At 40.7% G+C, this 22,819-nt stretch overlaps 1 protein-coding gene across 1 annotated transcript in view; it reads right to left on the bottom strand.

The window, feature by feature from the left end:
• Window positions 1–3,310: 3,310 nt before the first annotated feature.
• The window catches only part of TDRD1 (tudor domain containing 1), a 54,979-nt gene continuing 35,470 nt past the window's right edge, over window positions 3,311–22,819 (bottom strand). The window contains exons 19-26 of the mRNA XM_061402645.1: window positions 21,035–21,310; window positions 15,538–15,657; window positions 14,262–14,378; window positions 11,710–11,877; window positions 10,309–10,536; window positions 9,620–9,666; window positions 9,451–9,538; window positions 3,311–4,403 (exon numbers count right to left, since the gene is read on the bottom strand). Of these exons, the coding sequence (XP_061258629.1) occupies window positions 4,372–4,403; window positions 9,451–9,538; window positions 9,620–9,666; window positions 10,309–10,536; window positions 11,710–11,877; window positions 14,262–14,378; window positions 15,538–15,657; window positions 21,035–21,310 (1,076 nt within the window). The 3' untranslated portion in view covers window positions 3,311–4,371. The remainder of the gene's footprint in view (window positions 4,404–9,450; window positions 9,539–9,619; window positions 9,667–10,308; window positions 10,537–11,709; window positions 11,878–14,261; window positions 14,379–15,537; window positions 15,658–21,034; window positions 21,311–22,819) is intronic.

Genomic DNA, 22,819 nt, shown 5'->3' with positions numbered 1-22,819 from the left:
GGGAATCTTCCCAACCCAGGGAACGAACCCAGGTCTCCCACATTGCAGGTGGATTCTTTACCAGCTGAGCCACCAGGGAAGCCCAAGAAATCAAAATGTGAATTAATTTGTTATCTTCCCTGTAGGGTATGTCTCAGTTGTAAACACACAAGGCATGATGACAACTTTGAATTCCATGAAGAGATAAAGGCAGACTTCAGCTCTCAGCAATGTGCAGAGTCCCTTTGGAGATGAGGAGGCATGGGATTCCCCGTCCAGCTTTCTTCCCTACTGGCTTTCTGATAGAGATAAGATGCTTCATTTTTGACTGTTAAGGTTCCTGGACTACAAAATTAAAAGTTGATGGGCATGGTAGTTCCCAAACTTACAGAAGCCCAATTCAAATTCTTTGCATGCCGTCCCCCAAATGATGAAGCAAGGTGAAGCACATATTTAAAAATCCTGAGGAGGATTCCTAACAGAGCCACAAAACTTGTATCTTTTCCAGAATTCTCTTGTTAAAAAATAAAAGAATAGAAAACTGCCTATTAAATGGCAAGGAAACCATCTCAGAGGAAATGAAAGGCTTGGTTCTCAAGTAGTCCATAGGCAATAAATGAAGCCAGAGCAGAAACTGTGGAGCTCATGGCAGCAACAGGAGACAAAGGCGTGGCCAGGGGGCATAAGGAACAGAAATACAGCCATCTCACAGCTGAAGACCCTTAGGTTTGGGGCAGGCACCAACTGTTGTTCTTAGGTTCAAAGTATCTCCAGTCCTTAAGACAGTGAGAACAATTATGCAGAAGATATATCTGGATTTGCTTTTAGAAAATGTGATGCCTTCTGGCTACAATTATGGCATGTCTACAAAGGCAAAGGCTTGGGTAACATTTCGTCATTCAATCTACATCCAATACCACAGAAGCACTAAGTCAATGCCATGAAATTAAAAGATGCGTGTTGCTTGGATGAAAAGCAGTGACCAACCTAGGTAGCATATTAAAAAGCAGAGACGTTACTTTGCTGACAAAGGTCCATCTAGTCAAAGTTATGGTTTTTCCAGCAGTCAAGAATGGATGTGAGAGTTGGACCATAAAGAAAGCTGAGCGCCGAAGATGCTTTTCAACTGTGGTGTTGGAGAAGACTTTTGAGAGTCCCTTGGACTGCAAGATCAAACCAGTTAATCCTATAGGAAATCAGTCCTGAATATTCACTGGAAGGACTGATGCTGAAGTGCCAATTCTTTGGCCACGTGATGCAAAGAACTGACTCCTTGGAAAAGACCCTGATGCTGGGAAACATGGAAGGCAGGAGGAGAATGGGATGACAGAGGGTGTGATGGTTGGATGGCATCACCAACTTGATGGACAGGAGTTTGAGCAAGCTCCGGGAGTTGGTGATGGACAGGGAAACCTGGTGTGCTGCAGTCCGTGGGGTTGCAAAGAGTCAGACATAACTGACTGAACTGAATGCTTCCAAATTCTGTATCTTTAGTTTTCACATACATGTGCATGCCCTAATATAAGTATTCATTGAACGCATTTTCAGAGGAATCTGGGTACACCCTTGGAGGTGGCGAAGTAGGCCCTGCCTGACCTATAATCAACCTCACAGACCATCCCATTTCCTCAGTTCAGTTCAGTCAGTAGCTCAGTTGTGTCCGACTCAAGCAGAGTTGACTCATTAAACACAAGATCCTGAAGGCTGCTGTCTTTTGGCTTTGTTTTTCCAAATAAGAGGAACTGGAGGGCAGCCTGTGGTTCCAATCGTGCAGTTAGGAGTTGTAGGATGGTTTTTGCTTGCTGGAGTTAAACGAAGATTCAGATTTGGCAAGACTTCTGCCCACTTGCACAGGATAAGAGTGGTAGAAGTCCCACCCAGATAAGTGCTTACCCTTTTTCTATGCCTGAACATTGTTCAAGCTACCCTGTAGGCAAGCGGTCTAACTTCCCTAGGAAGGCTCTCAAATCTTGGCAGTAGCTTTCACGTAACCTAGAATTGGTTTCATTTAAGGCTTAGCTGCCCAGCCTCAGTCACTTTCATATGCTTTCACCTTCAGGTGCTGGCGTCAGTTCAGTTCAGTCGCTCAGCTATGTCTGACTCTTTGGGACCCCATGGACTGCAGCACGCCAGGCTTCCCTGTCCATCACCCACTCCCAGAGCTTGCTCAAACTCCTGTTCATCGAGTCAGTGATGCCATCCATCTCATCCTCTGTTGTCCCCTTCTCCTGTCTTCAACCTTTCCCAGCATCAGCGTCTTTTCTGAGGAGTCAGTTCTTTGCATCAGGTGGTCAAAGTATTGGAGTTATTGGGCTAATCCTAGAAGAGCTCAATTTGCCAAACCTGGACAGCTGCAGCTGTGCTGGTGATAAGCCCACCAGTTACACACTCAGTTTATTGCCCTGGGCTGGCAGCCTCAGAGTGGCAGGCTTCACAGTGACTTTATTCCTCCTCTACAATTTGGCAGTTTAGGGCTCTGCTGAGAATGATCCTCAGGTTCTCTGGAGCAGGAGAGCTTGAGTTTAGACTATCCCTCACCCTCGTTCACAATCTTAAAACTTTCACATTTCCAGCAGCCCTAGAAAAACACATTCCACCAAAAGAAAAGGCATACCAACTATGTCTTCTTCCCCTAACCGCACCCCCCCCCCCAAACTATCCTTAATCCATGCATGGTTAAGAATCTCTTCTCTTGCAAAACAGATCTGATTTGTCTCAATATACAAGGCCTCTGCCAAGGAATAAACTATTTGATTATCTGGTCTCAGCTCCAGAGTACTTCTCTATGAGTGAACTAGGGGTTCTGAGGAAACCCCAAGACTGGGATTGGCGCATGTGCAGACCATACATGGCCCTACTGGGTGATAAACACATCACTAACCTCGGTGCCAGGACACAGCTGGAGCTCGATAAACATGTGAATGTGAAAGATCGAAAACAAGATCTGGTGGTCCAGTGTGAAAATATGCTGAATCAATCCAGGAGATATTCAATCCATCTAGTGTGAGACTAGCTGAATCATCAAGTAATATTAAACTGCATTTAATTTAAACTGTTTCTATCCCAATTTCCAGTCTGTACCATAGGATCAAACCCTGGGATCTGATGAACTTTGACTTAAGCGTTCCTTAGTGTGTTCTGTGACATATCCCTAACTTCCCTTAATAAAAAGGACAGTTCTGTGATTCCACAGATTTCATTTGCATTTGCACTGTGGATGGAACTGAACAGAGTATGAACAAACTCAGTGCCCAGTGCTCCTAGTACATGCCAGTAAGAAAAGGAAATTAGCAAAATGCGGCTGGTGATAACAACACAAGGGAAATCTGGCTGTGAAGTAAAAGGATTTTATTGGGCACAGCAGCTTAAATTTTTATCTCATAGAAGCATATCAATGTTTGAACAACTTTTTACATGAGGTGAAACTCCATTTAATCCTGCTAACACATATTACCAGCAAAGGTACATTTTAAAAGAACAAACAAACAAAAAGTCAAGTTTCTTCTTTGAGTTGGTGACAACATCTTAGGCTTTCACAGTCTGATACTTAAATCGTGAAAAAATTCCCAAACAGAAACTTATGGGCTGGCAGGAAGGCTGGCTGGCCCATAATTCCGCACATGTGAGTTTACAGAGTTTAAGATGTCTTTATGTGCTTCAAGAAAAATATATACTCTAACTTGGCTTTTTACATTAAGCTGTTAACTGTTCTCCAGGAATCTGTGCTTCAGAAAATGTAAATTCCACTACACTAAAAATCCAAGTGGCCACAGATTTGGAAAGGTACCTACGGATGGCAGGAGCAGAAACTGCCTTCCCAGTCAGAGTGGGCGAGAGCCCAAGGGCACACTGTGCCCACGGGCTGAAAGAAAAGTGATCTCAGTGAGGACGGACAGAGAGAAACTGATGACCTCAGAGTAGATAGGAAAAGAAGGGCAGAGACCTGAGCAACAACAAACCAAAGAACTTTTATTATGTGGAAGAGACAGGTTGTGACAGGGAGAGCAGGGTGTATTTTATTATGAAACACATCAAACAGACAGAGAAAAGTCCAAAAAATACAACTCGTGTATCTAACAACTAAACTGACCCAGTATTAACCTGGAGCCATATTTTCTTCAGCACCTTTAAGTAATAAAAAGCTCTATGTAGACTAGACAGCCCCTATGTATCCCTTCCCGATGCTCCCATGTACTTACTGTGTATCTTTAATGCGAGACTGAGAGGATGCATTTAGAGGGGGGAAAAAAAAACCTACCCAACCTAGACAGAAGAATGGTAAGCAAACAAAAAATGCAGACATAAAAGGTCATTAAAGAAAAAGTTTCCAACAAACAAAAACACAAGATGCAGTACTTTCTCTCCTAAATCTAGCCTTCGCTACTTCCTGTCTCATAAGTGTTGATCTTCAAGAGAGGCTGTATCTGCAAGACAAAAATCGATTCTTAGTATGCCTTATACAAAAACCCAGTCACTGTGGTTCTTAATATCTATTTTAAGTACAAGAAAACCAAATACTCACTTTTAATCTGAAATTCCACATTTCCTTCAGTAAGATTTGCTAGTTAAAAAAAATTCACCACTGCAATAACAGGGCTTTATGTTCAGTATAGCTGTTTGTACTCCCCTTCACAGATATGCTCCCCTCCAAATATAAAAAATATTTTATACTAACCTGTATGCTGAAATACTTAAATCTCTGATGAAGAGATTACAGTTTTATGTTCCCATACCACACCATTCCTAGTTCAGCAATATTACAATTATATATATATGACATATGCATGCATGCTCAGTCGTATTTGAGTCTCTGTGACCTCATGGGCTATAGCACATCAGGCCCCTGTGTCCATGGGATTTTCCCAGCAAGAATACTGGAGTGGGTTGCCATTCTCCTCCAGGAGAGTCTTTTCAACTCAGGACCAGAGTTTTATGTTCTTGTAAGTGTATAACTCTTAGTTCAGCAGTTTTACAATTAAACTACTAACAAATTTTTGCAATCAGTAGTTCATGATCTGAGCCACAGTCAGCTCCTTGTTTTTGCTGACTGTATACAGCTTCTCCATCTTTGGCTGCAAAGAATATAATCAATCTGATTTTGGTATTGACCATCTGGTGATGTCCATGTGTAGAGTCGTCTCTTGTGTTGCTGGAAGAGGGTGTTTGCCATGACGAGTGCATTCTCTTGGCAAAACTCTGTTGTCCTTTGCCCTGCTTCATATTGTATTTCAAGGCCAAACTTGTGTGTTACACCAAGTACCTCTTGACTTCATACTTTTACATTCTAGTCCCCTGTGATCAAAAGGACATCTTTTTTTGGTGTTACTTCTAGAAGGTCTTGTAGGTCATCTTAGAACTGTTCAACTTCAGTTTCTTTAGCATTAGTGGTTGGGGCACAGACTTGGATTACTGTGATATTGAATGGTTTGCCTTGGAAACGAACAAGAGATCATTCTGTCATGTTTGAGACTGTACCCAAGTACCGCACTTCGACTCTCTTGTTGACTATGAGGGCTACTCCAATTCTTCTAAGGGATTCTTGCCCACAGTAGTAGATATAATGGTCATCTGAATTAAATTCACCCATTCCAGTCCATTTTAGTTCACTGATTCCTAAAATGTCAATGTTCACTCTTGCCATCTCCTGTTTGACCACTTCTAATTTACCTTGATTCATGGACCTAACATTCCAGGTTTGTATGCAATATTGTTCTTTATAGCATTGGACTTTACTTTCATCACCAGTCACACCCACAACTGGGCATTGTTTGTTTTTTTGGCTCCATCTCTTCATTCTTTCTGGAATAATTTTTCCACTCTTCTCCAAAATGATATTGGGCACCTACCGACCTGGGGAGTTCATCTTTCAATGTCATATCTTTTTGCCTTTTCATATTGTTCATGGGATTCTCAAGGCAAGAATACTGAAGTGGTTTGCCATTCCCTTCTCCCTTTTCCTTACTGCAAAATTCAGACTTAAATTGAAGAAAGTAGGGAAACCACTAGACAGACCATTCAGGTATGATCCAAATCAAATCCCTTACGATTATACAGTGGAAGTGACAAATAAGTTCAGGGGATTAGATCTGATAGACAGAGTGCCTGAAGAACTATGGATGGAGGTTCATGACACTGTATAGGAGGCAGTGATCAAGACCATCTCCAAGAAAAAGAAATGCAAAAAGGCAAAATGGTTGTCTGAGAAGACCTTACAAATAGCTGAGAAAAGGAGAGAAGCTAAAGGCAAAGAGGAAAGGAAAGATATACCCATATGAGTGCAGAGTTCTATAGAATAGCAAGGAGAGATAAGAAAGCCTTCTTCAATGATCAATGCAAAGAAATAAAGGAAAACAGTAGAATGAGAAAGACCAGAGATCTCTTCAAGAAAATTAAGAGATACCAAGGGAACATTTCATGCAAAGATGGGCACAATAAAGGACAGAAATGGCATGAACCGAACAGAAGCAGAAGATATTAAGAGGTGGCAAGAATACACAGAAGAACTATACAGAAAAGATCATGATCCAGATAACCACGATGGTGTGATCGCTCACCTAGAGCCAGACATCCTGGAATGTGAAGTCAAGTGGGCCTTAGGAAGCATCACTACGAACAAAGCTAGTGGAGGTGATGGAATTCCAGTTGAGCTATTTCAAATCCTGAAAGATGATGCTGTGAAAGTGCTGCACTCAATATGCCAGCAAATTTGGAAAACTCAGCAGTGGCCACAGGACTGGAAAAGGTCAGTTTTCATTCCAATCCCAAAGAAGGGCAATGCCAAAGAATGCTCAAACTACTGCACAAGTGCACTCATCTCACGTGCTAGCAAGTAATGCTCAAAATTCTTCAAGCCAGGCTTCAACAGTACATGAACTGTGAAGTTCCAGATGTTCAAGCTGGATTTAGAAAAGGCAGAGGAACCAGAGATCATATTGTCAACATCTGCTGGATCATCGAAAAAGAAAGGGAGTTCTAGTAAACCATCTACTTCTGCTTTATTGACTACACCAAAGCCTTTGACTGTGTGGATCACAACAAACCGTGGAAAATTCTTCAAGAGATGGAAATGCCAGACCACTTTACCTGTCTCCTGAGAAACCTGTATGCAGGTCAAGAAGCAACAGTTAGAACCAGACATGGAACAATGGACTGGTTCCAAACAGGAAAAGGAGTATTTCAAGGCTGTATAATGTCACTCTGTTTATTTAACTTATATACAGATTACATCATGCAAAATGCTGGGCTGGATAAAGCACAGCTGGGATCAAGATTGCAAGAAGAAATATCAATAACCTCAGATATGTGGCAACCCTTGTGACAGAAAGCAAAGAGGAACTAAAGAGCCTCTTGATGAAAGTGAAAGAGGAGAGTGAAAAAGTTGGGTTAAAGCTCAACATTCAGAAAACTAAGATCATGGCATCCGGTCCCATAACTTCATGGGAAATAGATGGAGAAACAGTGGAAACAGTATCAGACTTTATTTTTGGGGGCTCCAAAATCACTGCAGATGGTGACTGCAGCCATGAAATTAAAAGACGCTTGTTCCTTGTAAGAAAAGCTATGACCAACCTAGACAGCATATTAAAAAGCAGAGACATTACTTTACTAACAAAAGTCCATCTAGTCAAGGCTATGGTTTTTCCAGTGGTGTATGGATGTGAGCGCTGGACCATAAACAAAGCTGAGCACCGAAGAATTGATGCTTTTGAACTGTGGTGTTGGAGAAGACTCTTGGGAGTCCCTTGGACAGCAAGGAGATCCAATGAGTCCATCCTAAAGAAGATCAGTTCCGGGTGTTCATTGGAAGGACTGATGCTGAAGCTGAAACTGCAATACTTTGGCCACCTGATGCAAAGAACTGACTCATCTGAAAAGACCCTGGTGCTGGGAAAGATTGAGGGCAGGAGGAGAAGGGGACAGTGGAGGATGAGATGGTTGGATGGCATCCCAAAACAATGGACATGGGTTTGAGTGGACTCCGGGAGTTGGTGATGGACAGGGAGGCCTGGTGTGCTGTGATTCATGGGGTCACAGAGTCGGAAATGACTGAGCGACTAAACTGAATTGAACTTCAATATATTGAGAAACAGAAAACACTGGTTTCACCTGAACTTGTATATGCAACACTCAATACTCCTATGGGGGAAAAAAACTTATTTCAAAGATAAAAAGATAAAAGCACATACAAGTTAATCAACTTGATTAAAAATATGATGACTTGGTGTTAGGACTAAATGCCAGAAGTTTATGTCATTGCATGTTCCCCAATCTATGAAATTTAAAGTATCATCAAATTTCCGATTTTAAACTCAAGTACACAAAACAGCTGTTAGTATAAAAACAGTGTATTAAAAAGGATTGAAAGTTGGAATTGCAAGTTAGCATTTATTTTAAAAAGTAAGCCAAAACTTGTGAAGTAAAGTCAATAAATCATCTCAAAATCAATCATGAGAATCAAACCTGATGATCCTACATGAATGACAGTTAGCTTAGAACTTAGTCATACTTTCTCAGAAACAGAAAGAAAACAACTGTGCGTTAACACATGGAGAATACGTGTGACCCCGGTAGGTACCTTCTTAAGAACTGCTACACTCACAGAGCCCCAGAGAGCAGGAGGACCTCGGGAGCTCCTTGCAATGGTCAGATACAAACTGCACTTTAGCCTGCCAGGGTGCAGGAATTAAGTCAAAGTTTCTTGCTTTTAGTTGAAATTCTATCAATTCAAAGTGCCAAGAAGGACAACTTCATTTTGACCAGAAGTCCTAATTCGTTACTGATCCCAAAACACGTTCCAAGGGTCATCTCAGATCACAGCATCCCAGGCAGAAAAAAGAAAAAGCAGCAGCAGCAGCAAGGGAACCACTATTTAAAATCCACTATGGGTTTGCCGATGACTGATGGCAGATTCGTGTTAATGTATGGCACAAACCAACACAACACTGCAAAGCAATTATCCTTCAATTAAAAAGAAAGAAAAAATAAAACCCACTGGTGGCATCTTTAACCTCTAGAGTCACCGTAGCTAAAGAAGGAAGAATATGCTTTGTTCTGAAATGAAATCCATCACTGCAGCCCATTTTCTTGACTCAGAACTTCTTCACAAAAAGTGTTAACCATCTCCATAGGAGTGTGTACAAGGAAGTGTTAATTTCACTCTAGACGCAAAGAATTTCAGGCTAAGCTTGATCTCACGACAATTTTTACATATCCCTGCACATACCATCATGAGCTTTCTCTATGTCAAGCAACTGTGAGGACAGGATGGCCCTGGACTCAGTTCCATAAGCAGTGTCAAAGGCAGGCTACCAAACAAAACCTAGGAAGACGGCAGAATCATTATAGCCAGCCCTCCGATCCTCAGACCACAGAGTACATCACAGCCTCTAAACACATACTCTGCCCTGAGAAAAAGATGGGTGATGTCCTGTTGGGGGTTGCCTAAGAGAAAAAACATCAAATTTAACTTACTTTTTAACAATTTTTTCATTTCAATAAATTTATTTTGATTGGTTGGATTGTTTAAAAGGAAGAGAAGAATTTGCTCATGCTTTTCAACCTGAGGGTGAGAAAGAAAATAGTGTTATTTCATTCCTTAAAATGTTGGGAGTATAGTTTCACTTTAGGGAAATCCACCCACTTGTTTCTGTAGCTTCGTGCAGCAGCAGTTCATCCTGTCTGCCGTTTCTAAAAGCAAATGCAAAGAGCTGTTAGATCTCTTAGCTATAAATAACAGGAAAAAAAAAAAACAAAAACCTGGAGTTTGAACATACACAAGCCTGCCCCGCAGGGCAGATCCTTTCCAACCACAAAGGAGTAGATGGATTAAACCTTTCATCGGCGCTTTAATGTTACCTACTACTCTGTCCTGGGTTCTACCCAGTGAGTGCCCTCATCCTTCCAAGGTTTCAGGTCTTGCCTATCCTGCACAGTGTATCTCTTTCTGGTGGAGATCAGGCCTGCCTAATCATCTTATGAAATAACTAGTAAGACCCAGTCTCAAGTATACGAGTTCTTCTCACTTTGATCAGGATCAAAAGGAAGTGGGAAGTAACTCTGAATGCTTGACCTTTTTAAAGCTTGGAGCATTAATGCTATGGACAAGGTTGCTGAGCCTGATATAAGGAAAACCTGGACTGGGAGGCCGGATTCCTTCCAGGCTCCTCTGAGGCGGCAACATGAGTCAGTACCCCACTGCAGGATTCACAGAAGAGGACGACAAAGGGAACAAACGTAGGCGTGAGAATACAGATCAGACCTACTAAACTGAGTACATCTGTTCCTGGTCACACTTACATCTGTTATTAATTAAACTTGAAAAAACAATACCTGTATTTACAGCAGCTGGCTTTTTAGATGTGATGTTTTTTGCCAGACCATACATCACCAGCTTATCAGCTATATTGATAATACCATTCTCGGAACACTTCTCAACTGACACCGTGTGGACATTCTTGATAACTCCTTTTACAGAAATCATTACATTCTGATTCAACATGAAATTCTTCAGTAGCTCTATCATTAGGTGAGAACATCTTCCATTCAATTCCATTAGTCCTGGAAAAAAATTGAGTATTAATCAACAAATTTCTAAAATATAATATTTAACTTAATTGTCTAAGGATAATAAACAAAAGGCTCACTGATTTTAGCTAGCTTTAGTTACGTATGCTATAATGTACAACTGCTGCTGCATTCAAATAAATCAAACTTGACAAATATTCCTCAATCCCTATTATGTGTCAAGCACTAAGTGAAGAGAAAGTTGCTTAGTCGTTTCCTACTTTTCGCGACTCCACGGACTATACAGTCCCTTGAAATTCTCCAGGCCAGAGTACTGGAGTGGGTAGCCTTTCCCTTCTCCAGGGGATCTTCCCAACTCAGGGATCGAACCCAGGTCTCCTGCATTGTAGGTGTATTCTTTATCAGCCAAGCCACAAGAGAAGCCCAAGAATACTAGAATGGGTAGCCTATCCCTTCTCCAGGGGATCTTCCCGACCCAGGGATCAAACCAGGGTCTCCTGCATTGCAGGCCGATTCTTTACCAGCAGAGCCATCAGGGAAGCCTTGTCACGCACTTAATTCAGATCTAAAAGCCAGAACACTGACAAATGTCTACCTGCGTGGACTTCTGTTCTAATGGGGGAAGCAAACAATGATAAAGAGAATTTTCTGAGTCAAAACCAAAGTAGACTACGAGGCGGTCTGTTATTATCTGGTGGAACCTCTAGGTAAAGAATATAGGAGTAAGAATAAAAAGCTACTTCAGCATTTTGGTTCCTTTTGTTCAAATCCCAACTGAAGGGTTGAATAAATATGCAGATATACATAAGAGTACGAATAGTAAGGTAGCCCAAAACAGTGTCATGTGAACATCTCTAGTCTGCAACAAAGTAGAAAGACCCCCACAAAAGAGGTCAGAGGAGTGACCCCAGTTGGTCCTGGCTCTGCCACTTACTACCTCTGCAACCTGAGGCCAACCAGAATCTCTGAGCCTTGACTCTTTGACACTAATCTGTGAAACCAAAGACAGAACGACTGAATATAATTTTTGTGAGAATGAAATAAAGAATAAAAGACATGAGGTTTTTTTTTTTACATAAACTCTGCTTGATATTTAGAAATCTGGACAGTTACTTAAAATACCCATTTGTTTCAGACTTAATGCTATAGAAGAAAGAAAAAAAAATCCCACAGACACCCATACTGGAAAGTGATTTAATTGTCTACCGTCAAGGGAACACTTGATAATTTGGAAAGGAAGCTCCAGGTGCCTGGCAGAGATGGGCTGCACTCTGCAGAGAGGCAGGGTTTCGATGTTTCCATAGTCCACATAGAGCACTCTCACGTCGGCATCTGATGTCCCCAGCACGATGGCACGGTACCAGCAATCATCGCCTAAAAACGGAACGGAGTCTCAGGTGAGAAGTTACATTCAATGAGGCCCTCCTCCCTTAAGGTGGTTATTCAGTTACATTGACATCACTTGGAAATCCACACCAAGATTTCTGGTTTCATGCCAAGGAGTCTAGATTAAATACAAGCATCACCTCTACTTCTTGCAGATTCTACTGAAAAGACAGTTACAGGATTGAACAGAAAAAAAGGCTAAAACCACAAGGATAGAGAACAAGCGAGAAGACAATGTAAGGTTGGGAAGCTGGAAAGCAGATACATGAATGGAAATGACTTAGCAGAGCTCAACTGAAGCTGCTGTAAGGAAGCCAAGAAGCGTCCCAGTTTGCATTTCAAATCCCTAAGCAAGCAAGGCTCAATAATTGGTGCTACTCATTCAAAAGTAGGAGGAAAGACGGAACTGAGATGGTGACTGAATAGTGGAAGCAGAGTTCCTTCCCCAAGACATGTATATAAACTTTAGTTTATAAACACATTACACATAATAGCTATTTTTAAAGGTGCTGAAGCTTTATGATCAGCTCTGTATTTACATGCTTTAATAACACTTAGAAAAGTCCCCCTTTCTAGGTAACGGCTCTACCCACGGGCAGAAGACTAGTTTCTTCTCCAGAGAGGACGAACCAGAGACTGTGGACTGGGGAACATGAGGCAGAGCAGAGGATAGAGTTTACAAGATCCCTGTCAGGCAAGTCACGCACTTCAGGCAGCAGACAACCATCTCAAGCAAAAGCACTTCAAGACACCAGCGTAAGGACTTCCCAGTGAAACAGCAGAGCCAGCCCACAGGGAAGCCCACCAAGCAGACAAGCTCTGCCCCCACTCAAAGGAACTTCCAATTAGCTTCTTAGTGCCTCACCTTATAAAGATAAAACAGCAAAGGATGGCCAAATAGAAGAAGAAAGAGAAGACCAGACCAAACAAACAGGATCTCGAGGAAACAGAGGCCAAGGACAGAGGGAACCATGAAAATTAAAAGAATATGACCATCCTCAGAGAAATGACCTTCCATCCTTAGAACAGGTACAAGGAAGTGTTAAAACCACACACTTGAGAAACATAAAAACTACTGAAACAAAAAAACTGTGGTATTAAAAATGAGGTAAGAAAGGCTGGAAGAGAAAACTGAGGAAACCTCTTGAACAGAACAAAAAAGATGAAATAGCAGAGGAAATTCAGCAGAAGAGTTTAAGCCCAACATTAGAAAACCTGGGCGTTCATAAAACAGCAGAAAACGAAAGGAAGGAATAAAAAAAATTCAGGAACAAATTTCAAAACTAAAGCTCATAAATTTCAAGACTAAAGTGCCCACCCACTGAGTGCTCGCTCAGTACAATGGTGGAAGGAAAACCAGAGCTGGGGGAGGTCCCTGGTTAGGACCCCACACCTGCACCGTCAGGGCCCGGGTTCGATCCCTGGTTGGCGAACTAAGATTCCACAAGCTGTGTGGAGTAGCCCAGAAAAAGAAAGAAAGAAAACCAATGCTAAGTCACATCATAAAATTCAAAACTCAGGATGAAGAGATTACCACAAGTTCCAGAAAGAAGGAAAAAAATATGTACAGAGTTTGGAGAACCTCAATGACATCTACCTCTCCACCAGCAACACCTACAGCTAAAAGACGATATAAAAGCAACACCTTCAAAAATTTAAGGGGAAGATGATTTCCAACCTGGAATTCTATCTATAGGTAAGCTATTAAGAAACTATTAGGGTGAATACTGTTTCAAACATGAAACATAACAGAAAACTTATTTTACACATACCTTTTCTCAGCTTCCAGAGGATGAGATATATCCAAATATTAAGAGTAAATCAAAAGTAAGGGATCCAGAAAGCACATTGAAATGAGGAAGGGAGACAATCTTGCAACAAGAGGAGGGGTGGGAGAGAAATCCAAGCAACAGAGGGTTGGCGTGATGGTGACGAGAACCTCCAGGAGGACAGCTCAGGTCCCAAAGACAAGCAGTCTAGACAGGAGCTGGCAAAAAGGCCAGGGCTGCCTACAATTATGACAAAAGTTGATTAAGTACATAAAGTACTCTTGGATAGAATTTTTACCAGTGAGAGGACTGGAGATCATTACTGAAAGTATACAGAACACAAGTAACAAAAAAAAAAAAAGGCTGCGAAAGTATTTATAGTGACTACATGGCTAGGCTGTGAACCGCTTTTATGCAACCCTAGTATCGTAACACAGAATACTTGTCTAACCAAAAATTAGGACACATTTCTACCGGGAAGAAAACAGAGGGAAACTGAAGATCCAACTATCATATAAAATAAATAGAAAATTAAATACTTTTAAAAACTGTAAGTCTCATGTTTTAAATGCTCACTGTTCTGGGTAACACAAAGAATCTTACTTGTATATCTGGCACAACACGCATCTCCAATTTTCGGTGTATAGGGCGATCGGCTTTTCTGAGCATTGCAATATTCTAACAATTCGGCCGTCAATACGCTCAGTTTTTCCTGATCTTCTAAAATATATATTAAAAAAAACAACGTTCTGTGAAGAAACTTTCAATGCCAATATTTATAAAAGTATATAAAAAGGAAGATCAAATCTAAACTCCAAAGATCCTGTATATTTTTAATATTTTAAATATTAATATTTAAAATATTTTAATTTTTACTATTTTAAAACATTTCTGTTTTAAAAATAGATAAAACCACTAGTGGGTACCCTGTGGGGAAGGGATGCAGTACTGGGAGGGGCAAGAAGGAAGCCACCGGTGGGCTAATTTGTTGATCAGGGTGGCTAGTCCAGTGTGCTCGTTCTACAAAAGCTTATGGTATCAGGCTACAGCGTTACAATTGTTCCGTGAACTTGTCAGTGTGTTATAGGTAAGAAAATGAAATAAAGTACTTCCAATTCATCACACCATATGTAGCTGCCAGGATGGAATAAGCCTGAGCCCATGCTTCCTACTATACAGTATAAAAATGATTGTTCCTAATACAGAGAATAAATTTAAGAGCAGTTATTGGTATCACCCCAATTCTTGGTTTGATCACTTTAAAAAAAATTTCATTTTTAAGCATCTACAAATTATTCTGAATAGCTAACTTGTACTAACTCAGCTTCTGAACTACAAGGATAAACTCAAATACACTGACAAGATAACTGAATTGTAATCTTTCATGAAACAAAAAAGGAAAATTAAAGTCAACATTTATATGCTACTCTTCTTCACAATTAAAGGCACTGTAAAATAGTTCTCTAAATTCCTAAGACTCAGTAACATTGTGATTAAAGAGTGATTTTAAAGTACTCTTTCAACATATCTAAAACAGAATTCAGTTCAAATTCTCTCAATGCTCGTAGAAGGTTAGGTTAGTAAGTATAATTCCATACAGACAGTACCTACTTTTAAACAAGAAATTATATAGTAATCAAGGACACTGCCTTGTTATACAAAGCTGCAGATAATTAAGACCAGGCAGAGTAGAGACTGAATGCAGGGCATGTTCACATCTGTTTTTAAAATCAGATTTTCCTTACATATTACTATGATCAATTAAAACACTGAGTGGAAAAGAAATCATCACTTCTTCTCCGGGTCACTTCCTAAGGAGTTCAGTTAAGTTCATTCTACAATTAACAGACTAGCATAAATATGTCTCAAACTTTCTTACCTGCTATTTCATTTGGTAGAGCATAAAACAAGTTTGCATTTGTGATTTCTAAAATGCATGCTTGTACAGTTTTATTAACTGGCAATTCTATTGTACTCCACTGATCAGCTGAAGAGATGGCTGAAAATACACGAAATACAGTCCTCTCATGAAACAGATAAACTTCAGTATTCAACACTCCCAAAGTCCCAAAATGAAAATCTGTATTTTCCAAAAGACTTTGTTTAATATTAGGGACTCTAGTGTGCATTACAAAAAAGCTCAACCTATATAACAAGAATCCTTAAACTATGACACTCATATAGACTATTTTTATTTCTATAGTACATTTAATTCTTAAAATTTACTCAAACTTTAAGGGATACATAGCTGTATGATGTACGTGTTTACCTGACAAGTAACTACATTAAAAATGAGTATAGTGTTCAATAAAACCCTGTTTCAATAAACATTCAGTTCAGTTCAGTTGCATCCAATTCTTTGCAACCCAAGGTACTGCAGCACACCAGGCCTCCCTGTCCATCACCAACTCCCAGATTTATTCAAACTCCATGGGTTTACTCATGTCCATTGAGTCGGTGATGCCATCTAACGATCTCATCCTCTGTTGTCCCCTTCTCCTGCCACCTTCAATCTTTCCCAGCATCAGGGTCTTTTCAAACATGTCAGTTCTTCACGTGAGGTGGTGAAAATATTGGAGTTTCAACTTCAACATCAGTCCTTCCAATGAAATTCAGGACTGATTTCCTTTAGGATGGACTCGTTGGATCTCCTTGCAATCCAAGGGACTCTCAAGAATCTTCTCCAACACCACAGTTCAAAACCATCAATTCTTTAGCTCTCAGCTTTCTTTATAGTCCGACTCTCACATCCATACATGACCACTGGAAAAACCATAGCCTTGACTAGACAGACCATTGTTGGCAAAGTAAGGTCTCTGCTTTTTAATATGCTATCTAGGTTGGTCATAACTTTCCTTCCAAGGAGTAAGCGTCTTTTAATTTCATGGCTGCAGTCACCATCTGCAGTGATTTGGGAGCCCCTAAAGATAAAGTCTGTCACTGTTTCCATTGTTTCCCCATCCATTTGCCATGAAGAGACAGGACCAGATGCCATGATCTTCATTTTCTGAATGTTGAGCTTTAAGCCAACTTTTTCACTCTGCTCTTTCACTTTCATCAAGAGGCTCTTCAGTTGTTCTTCACTTTCTGCCATAAGCGTGGTGTCATCTGCGTATCTGAGGTTATTGATATTTCTCCTGGCAATCTTGATTCCAGCTTGTGCTTCCTCCAGCCCAGCGTTTCTCATGATGTACTCTGCATATAAGTTAAATAAGCAGGGTGATAATATACAGCCTTGATGTACTCCTTTTCCTATTTGGAACCAGTCTGTTGTTCCATGTCCAGTTCTAACTGTTGCTTCCTGACCTGCATACAGATTTCTCAAAAGGCAAGTCAGGTGGTCTGGTATTCCCATCTCTTTCAGAATTTTCTAGTTTGTGGTGATCCACACAGTGAAAGGCTTTGGCATAGTCAATAAAGGAGAAATAGATGTTTTTCTGGAACTCTCTTGCGTTTTCAACAAGATGTTGGTAATTTGATCTCTGGTTCCTCTGCCTTTTCTAAAACCAGCTTGAACATCAGGAAGTTCACAGTTCACATAATGTTGAAGCCTTGCTTGGAGAATTTTGACCATTACCTTGCTAGTATGTGAGATGAGTGCAATTGTGAGGTAGTTTGAACATTCTCTGGCATCGCCTTTCTTTGGGATTGGAATGAAACTGACCTTTTCCAGTCCTGTGGCCACTGCTGAGTTTTCCAAATTTGCTGGCATATTGAGTGCAGCTATTTGTAAGGCCTCCTCAGACAGCCATTTTGCTTTTCTGCATTTCTTTTTCTTGGGGATAGTCTTGATTCCTGTCTACTGTACCATGTCACAAACCTCCATCCATAGATAATCAGGCACTCTGTCTATCAGATCTAGTCCCTTAAATCTATTTCTCATTTCCACTGTAGAGTCATAAGGGATTTGATTTAGGTCATACGTGAATGGTCTATTGGTTTTCTCCACTTTCTTCAATTTCAGTCTGAATTTGGCAATAAAGAGTTCATGATCCGAGCCACAGTCAGCTCCCGGTCAAGGAGAGATAAGAAGGCCTTCCTCAGTGATCAAGGCAAAGAAATAGAGGGAAACAATAGAATGGGAGACTAGAGATCTCTTCAAGAAAATTAGAGATACCAAGGGAACATTTCAGGCAAAGATGGGCTCGATAAAGGACAGAAATGGCATGAACTGAAAAGCAGCAGAAGATACTAAGAGGAGGTGGCAAGAATACACAGAACTGTACAAAAAAGGTCTTCACAACCCAGATAATCACGATGGTGTGATCACTCACCTGAGCCAGACATTCTGGAATGTGAAGTCCAGTGGGCCTTAGAAGCATCACTACAAAGCAAGTGGAAGAGATGGAATTCCAGTTGAGGTATTTCAAATCCTAAAAGATGACGCTGTCAAAGTGCTGCACTCAATATGCCAGAAAATTTGGAAAACTCAGCAGTGGCCACAGGACTGGAAAAGGTCAGTTTTCATTCCAATCCCAAAGAAAGGCAATGCCAAAGAATGCTTAAACTACCGCACAATCGCACTCATCTCACACACTAGTAAAGCGATGCTTAAAATTCTCTAAGCCAGGCTTCAGGAATACATGAACTATGAACTTCCAGACGTTCAAGCTGGTTTTAGAAAAGGCAAAGGAACCAGAGATCAAATTGCCATCTGTTGGATCACTGAAAAAGCAAGAGAGTTCCAGAAAAACATCTACTTCTGCTTTATTGACTATGCCAAAGCCTTTGACTGTGTGGACCACAATAAACTGTGGAAAATTCTCAAAGAGATGGGAATACCAGACCACCTGATCTGCCTCTTGAGAAACTTATATGCAGGTCAGGAAGCAACAGTTAGAACTGGACATGGAACAACAGACTGGTTCCAAATAGGAAAAGGAGTACATCAAGGCTGTATATTATCACCCTGCTTATTTAACTTATATGCAGAGTACATCATGAGAAACGCTGGGCTGGAAGAAGCACAAGCTGGAATCAAGATTGCCAGGAGAAATATCAATAACCTCAGATACGCAGATGACACCATCCTTATGGCAGAAAATGAAGAACTAAAGAGCCTCTTGATCAAAGTGAAAGAGCAGAGTGAAAAAGTTGGCTTAAACCTCAACATTCAGAAAACTAAGATCATGGCATCTGGTCCTATCTCTTCATGGCAAATGGATGGGGAAACAATGGAAACAGTGACAGACTTTATCTTTAGGGGCTCCCAAATCACTGCAGATGGTGACTGCAGCCATGAAATTAAAAGACGCTTACTCCTTGGAAGGAAAGTTATGACCAACCTAGACAGCATATTAAAAAGCAGAGACCTTACTTTGCCAACAAAGGTCCATCTAGTCAAGGCTATGGTTTTTCCAGTGGTCATGTATGGATGTGATAGTTGGACTATAAAGAAACCTGAGCACCAAAGAATTGATGCTTTTAAACTGTGGTGTTCGAGAAAACTCTTGAGAGTCCCTTGGATAGCAAGGAGATCAGTCCTGGGTGTTCACTGGAAGGACTGATGTTGAAGTTGAAACTCCAATACTCTGGCCACCTGATGTGAAGAGCTGACTCATTTGAAAAGACCCTGATGCTGGGGAAGATCGAAGACAGGAGGAGAAGGGGACGACACAGGATGAGATGGTTGGATGGCACCACCAACTCAATGGACATGGGTTTGGGTGGACTCCAGGAGTTGGTGATGGACAGGGAGGCCTGGCGTGCTGTGGTTCATGGGGTCGCAAAGAGTCGGACACGACTGAGTGACTGAACTGAACTGAGTACAGCACTTTCACAGCATCATCTTTTAGAATCTGAAATAGCTCAACTGGAATTCCATCACCTCCAGTAGCTTTGTTCGTAGTGATGCTTCCTAAGGCCCACTTGACTTCACACTCCAGGATGTCTGGCTCTAGGTGAGTGATCACACCATTGTAGTTATCTGGGTCATAAAGATCTTTTCTGTATAGCTCTTCTGTGTATTCTTGCCACCTCTTCTTAATATCGTCTGCTTCTGTTAGGTCCATACCATTTCTGTCCTTTATTGTGCCCATCTTTGCATGAAATGTTCCCTTGCTGCTAAGTCACTTCAGTCGTGTCGGACTCTGTGCGACCCCATAGACGGCAGCCCACCAGGCTCCCCCGTCCCTGGGATTCTCTAGCCAAGAACACTGGAGTGGGCTGCCATTTCCTTTTCCAATGGATGAAAGTGAAAAGTGAAAGTGAAGTCGCTCAGTCGTGTCCAACTCTTAGCGACCCCATGGACTGCAGCCTACCAGGCTCCTCTGCCCATGGGATTTTCCAGGCAAGAGTACTGGAGTGGGGTGCCATTGCTTTCTCTGAAATGTTCCCTTGGTATCTCTTAATTCTTGAAGAGAGCTCTAGTCTTTCCCATTCTATTGTTTTCCTCTATTTCTTTGCATTGATCATGGAGAAAGGCTTTCTTATCTCTCCTTGCTATTCTTTGGAACTCTGCATTCAAATGGGTATTTCTTTCCTTTTCTCCTTTGCTTTTCGCTTCTCTTCTTTTCACAGCTATTTGTAAGGCCTCCTCAGTTAGCCATTGTGGTTCTTTGCATTTCTTTTTCTTGGGGATGGTCTTGATCCCTATCTCCTATACAATGTCATGAACCTCCGTCCATGGTTCATTAGGTACTCTATCTATCAAATCTAATCCCTTGAATCTATTTCTTACATCCACTGTATAGTGATTTAGGTCATACCTGAATGGTCTAGTGGTTTTACCTACTTTCTTCAATTTAAGTCTGAATTTGGCAGTAAGGAGTTCATGATCTGAGTCACAGTCAGTTCCTGATTTTGTTTTTTGCTGACTGTATAGAGCTTCGCCATCTTTATCTGCAAAGAATATAATCAACCTGATTTCTGTATTGACCATCTGGTGATGTCCACGTGTAGAGTCCTCTCTTGTGTTGTCAGAAGAGGGTGTTTACTATGACCAGTGCATTCTCTTGGCAAAACTCTGTTAGACTTTGTCCTGCTTCATTCTGTACTCCAAGGCCAAATTTGTCTGTTACTCCAGTTGTTTCTTGACTTCCTACTTTTGCATTCCAGTCCTCTATAATGAAAAGAACATCTTTCTTGGGTGTTAGTTCTAGAAGGTCTTGTAGGTCCTCATAGAACCATTCAGCTTCTTCAACATTACTGGTCGGGGCATAGAGTTGGATTACCATGATATTGAAAGAATAAACATTAAACTGATTACTGTGATATTGAATTCAATAAACATTAAACTGATTTAAATTATCTATTACTAATCTACTTCCACAAATGGTATTTCTACAGGAAAATCCGGTCACTTGAAATAGCACAATTTTCATAGCCTATAAAAGCAAAGGAGAACACAAATTTAAATAACAGTTTAAAAATGTTACCTTGAAGCCCCGGGGTATCAATCTGAAGGTCATGCTTATCAACAGGTCTGGTTTTCGCTAAGTCTGTATGTGGTGAACCAGCTTTTAAAACCAGATGTTCATCAATCAGAATATCGCTAATGATTCTGGGATAAGAAGTGGAAAGGTCAGTGAGTTCAATCCCCACTCCGTTTTCAGTGATTTCAACCACTTGGGCTTGGAGTTTTATCCTGGCAACACACGTCTGAAATCTTGCTATGGCTTCTTTACTCCAGTGTTTGTTTCTAGGCTGTATACCTGACAAATAAGAACAGCATTAACAAGAACTCTGTGCCCCAAAGCTACATTTTTTGCCTCAATAACATCCAGCACTCCCCTTGCCAAGTTTCCCATTCAGGTCAGTGATTTTGAATATCTTTTCTCAATAGTCAATTATACTGTGCCTGTGCTGCAGATAATGCATCTGCAAATACACTACTGGGATTTTAGGAGTCTCGGGGTCTGTCATGACTTTCCTCACTAACTTATCTTCACCTGACATTTTTCCCAATAGGCAAAAACAGAAGTACTGTTTCTAGAAGCCATCATTCTTATATACACAATCATGAGTATCAATTATTCTGATTAAAAAAGAAACATACTTTCACATAATTTTCCAATGATAATTTTAAAATGTCATCTTAGATTTGAAACCAAAAATTATTTTTCTAGGATAACTCTGACTTACACCCTAATTTTCATTAACAGTGATTCTCAAATGTGGCTGTGCATCTAGATTACCTAGAGGGCTGGTGAACACAGATTTGGGGGCCCCGCCCTAGAGTTTCCAGTTAAGTAGCAGGTCTTGGGTGGGGACTGTGAATCTGCGTTTTTAACAAGTTCTCATACTGATACTACTCACTGGTTGTAGGGTGGGAGGGGATCACACTTTAAGAAGCACTGACATAAAACATGGTAATTGAAAATATAATCCAAATCATACTCAGTGTAAAATAAGTAAAAAGAAACCAGATAGGCGAAAGGAAAAATAAAAGGCATCTAACGTTTCCATACATGACTATTAACATTTTTGTATGCGACCTTCCATAATCTTTACGTGCATATGGAAATACTCATGTGCATATACACTCATAATTCTTTTATAAAGAAATTTTATAATACTAAAAACTTATAAAAATAATATAAATTTATAAAAATTTTATAATATAAAAAATTACTATGTTAGGCACTATTCAGTGCTCTATACTTTATTTCTCTTTTATTCTTAATGTCTTTTCGAGGGAAGTACAATAATTCTCCAGATGAGCAAAAGGAAGCCCATCGTTTAACCAGCTTACCTAAGATCTCACAGCTAGCAGGCAGCAGAGGTGGTTGCAATCTGTTCTCTTAACCATAATACTACCCTGCATCTCTTTTATAACTGGCTTCCTTCGCTTAATTCATGAACTACTCTTCATGTCAACAACACATATTTAACATTTTAATGACTGTGTAGTAAGAGCAAACATTTAATGGCACTTTCTGAGTGCCAGACCCTGGTCTAAACATTCACTCAATAATCCTCACAACATCCTTGTGAAAGAGGCAACACCACTACCCACTATGGGCTTTCCTGGCGGCTCAGATGGTAAAGCATCTGCCTGCAATGCAGGAGACCTGGGTTCAATCCCTGGGTTGGGAAGATCCCCTGGAGAAGGGAATGGCAACCTACTCCTGTATTCTTGCCGGGAGAATTCCATGGACAGAGGAGCCTGGTAGGCTACACTTCATGGGGTCACAAAGAATTGGACATGACTGAGTAACTAA

Source organism: Bos javanicus, chromosome 26, assembly GCF_032452875.1.
Source record: "Bos javanicus breed banteng chromosome 26, ARS-OSU_banteng_1.0, whole genome shotgun sequence".
In the NCBI taxonomy this organism is placed as follows: Eukaryota; Metazoa; Chordata; class Mammalia; order Artiodactyla; family Bovidae; genus Bos; species Bos javanicus.
Note: the sequence above shows the minus strand (reverse complement) of the source record. Positions and strands in the feature narration are given on the sequence as shown.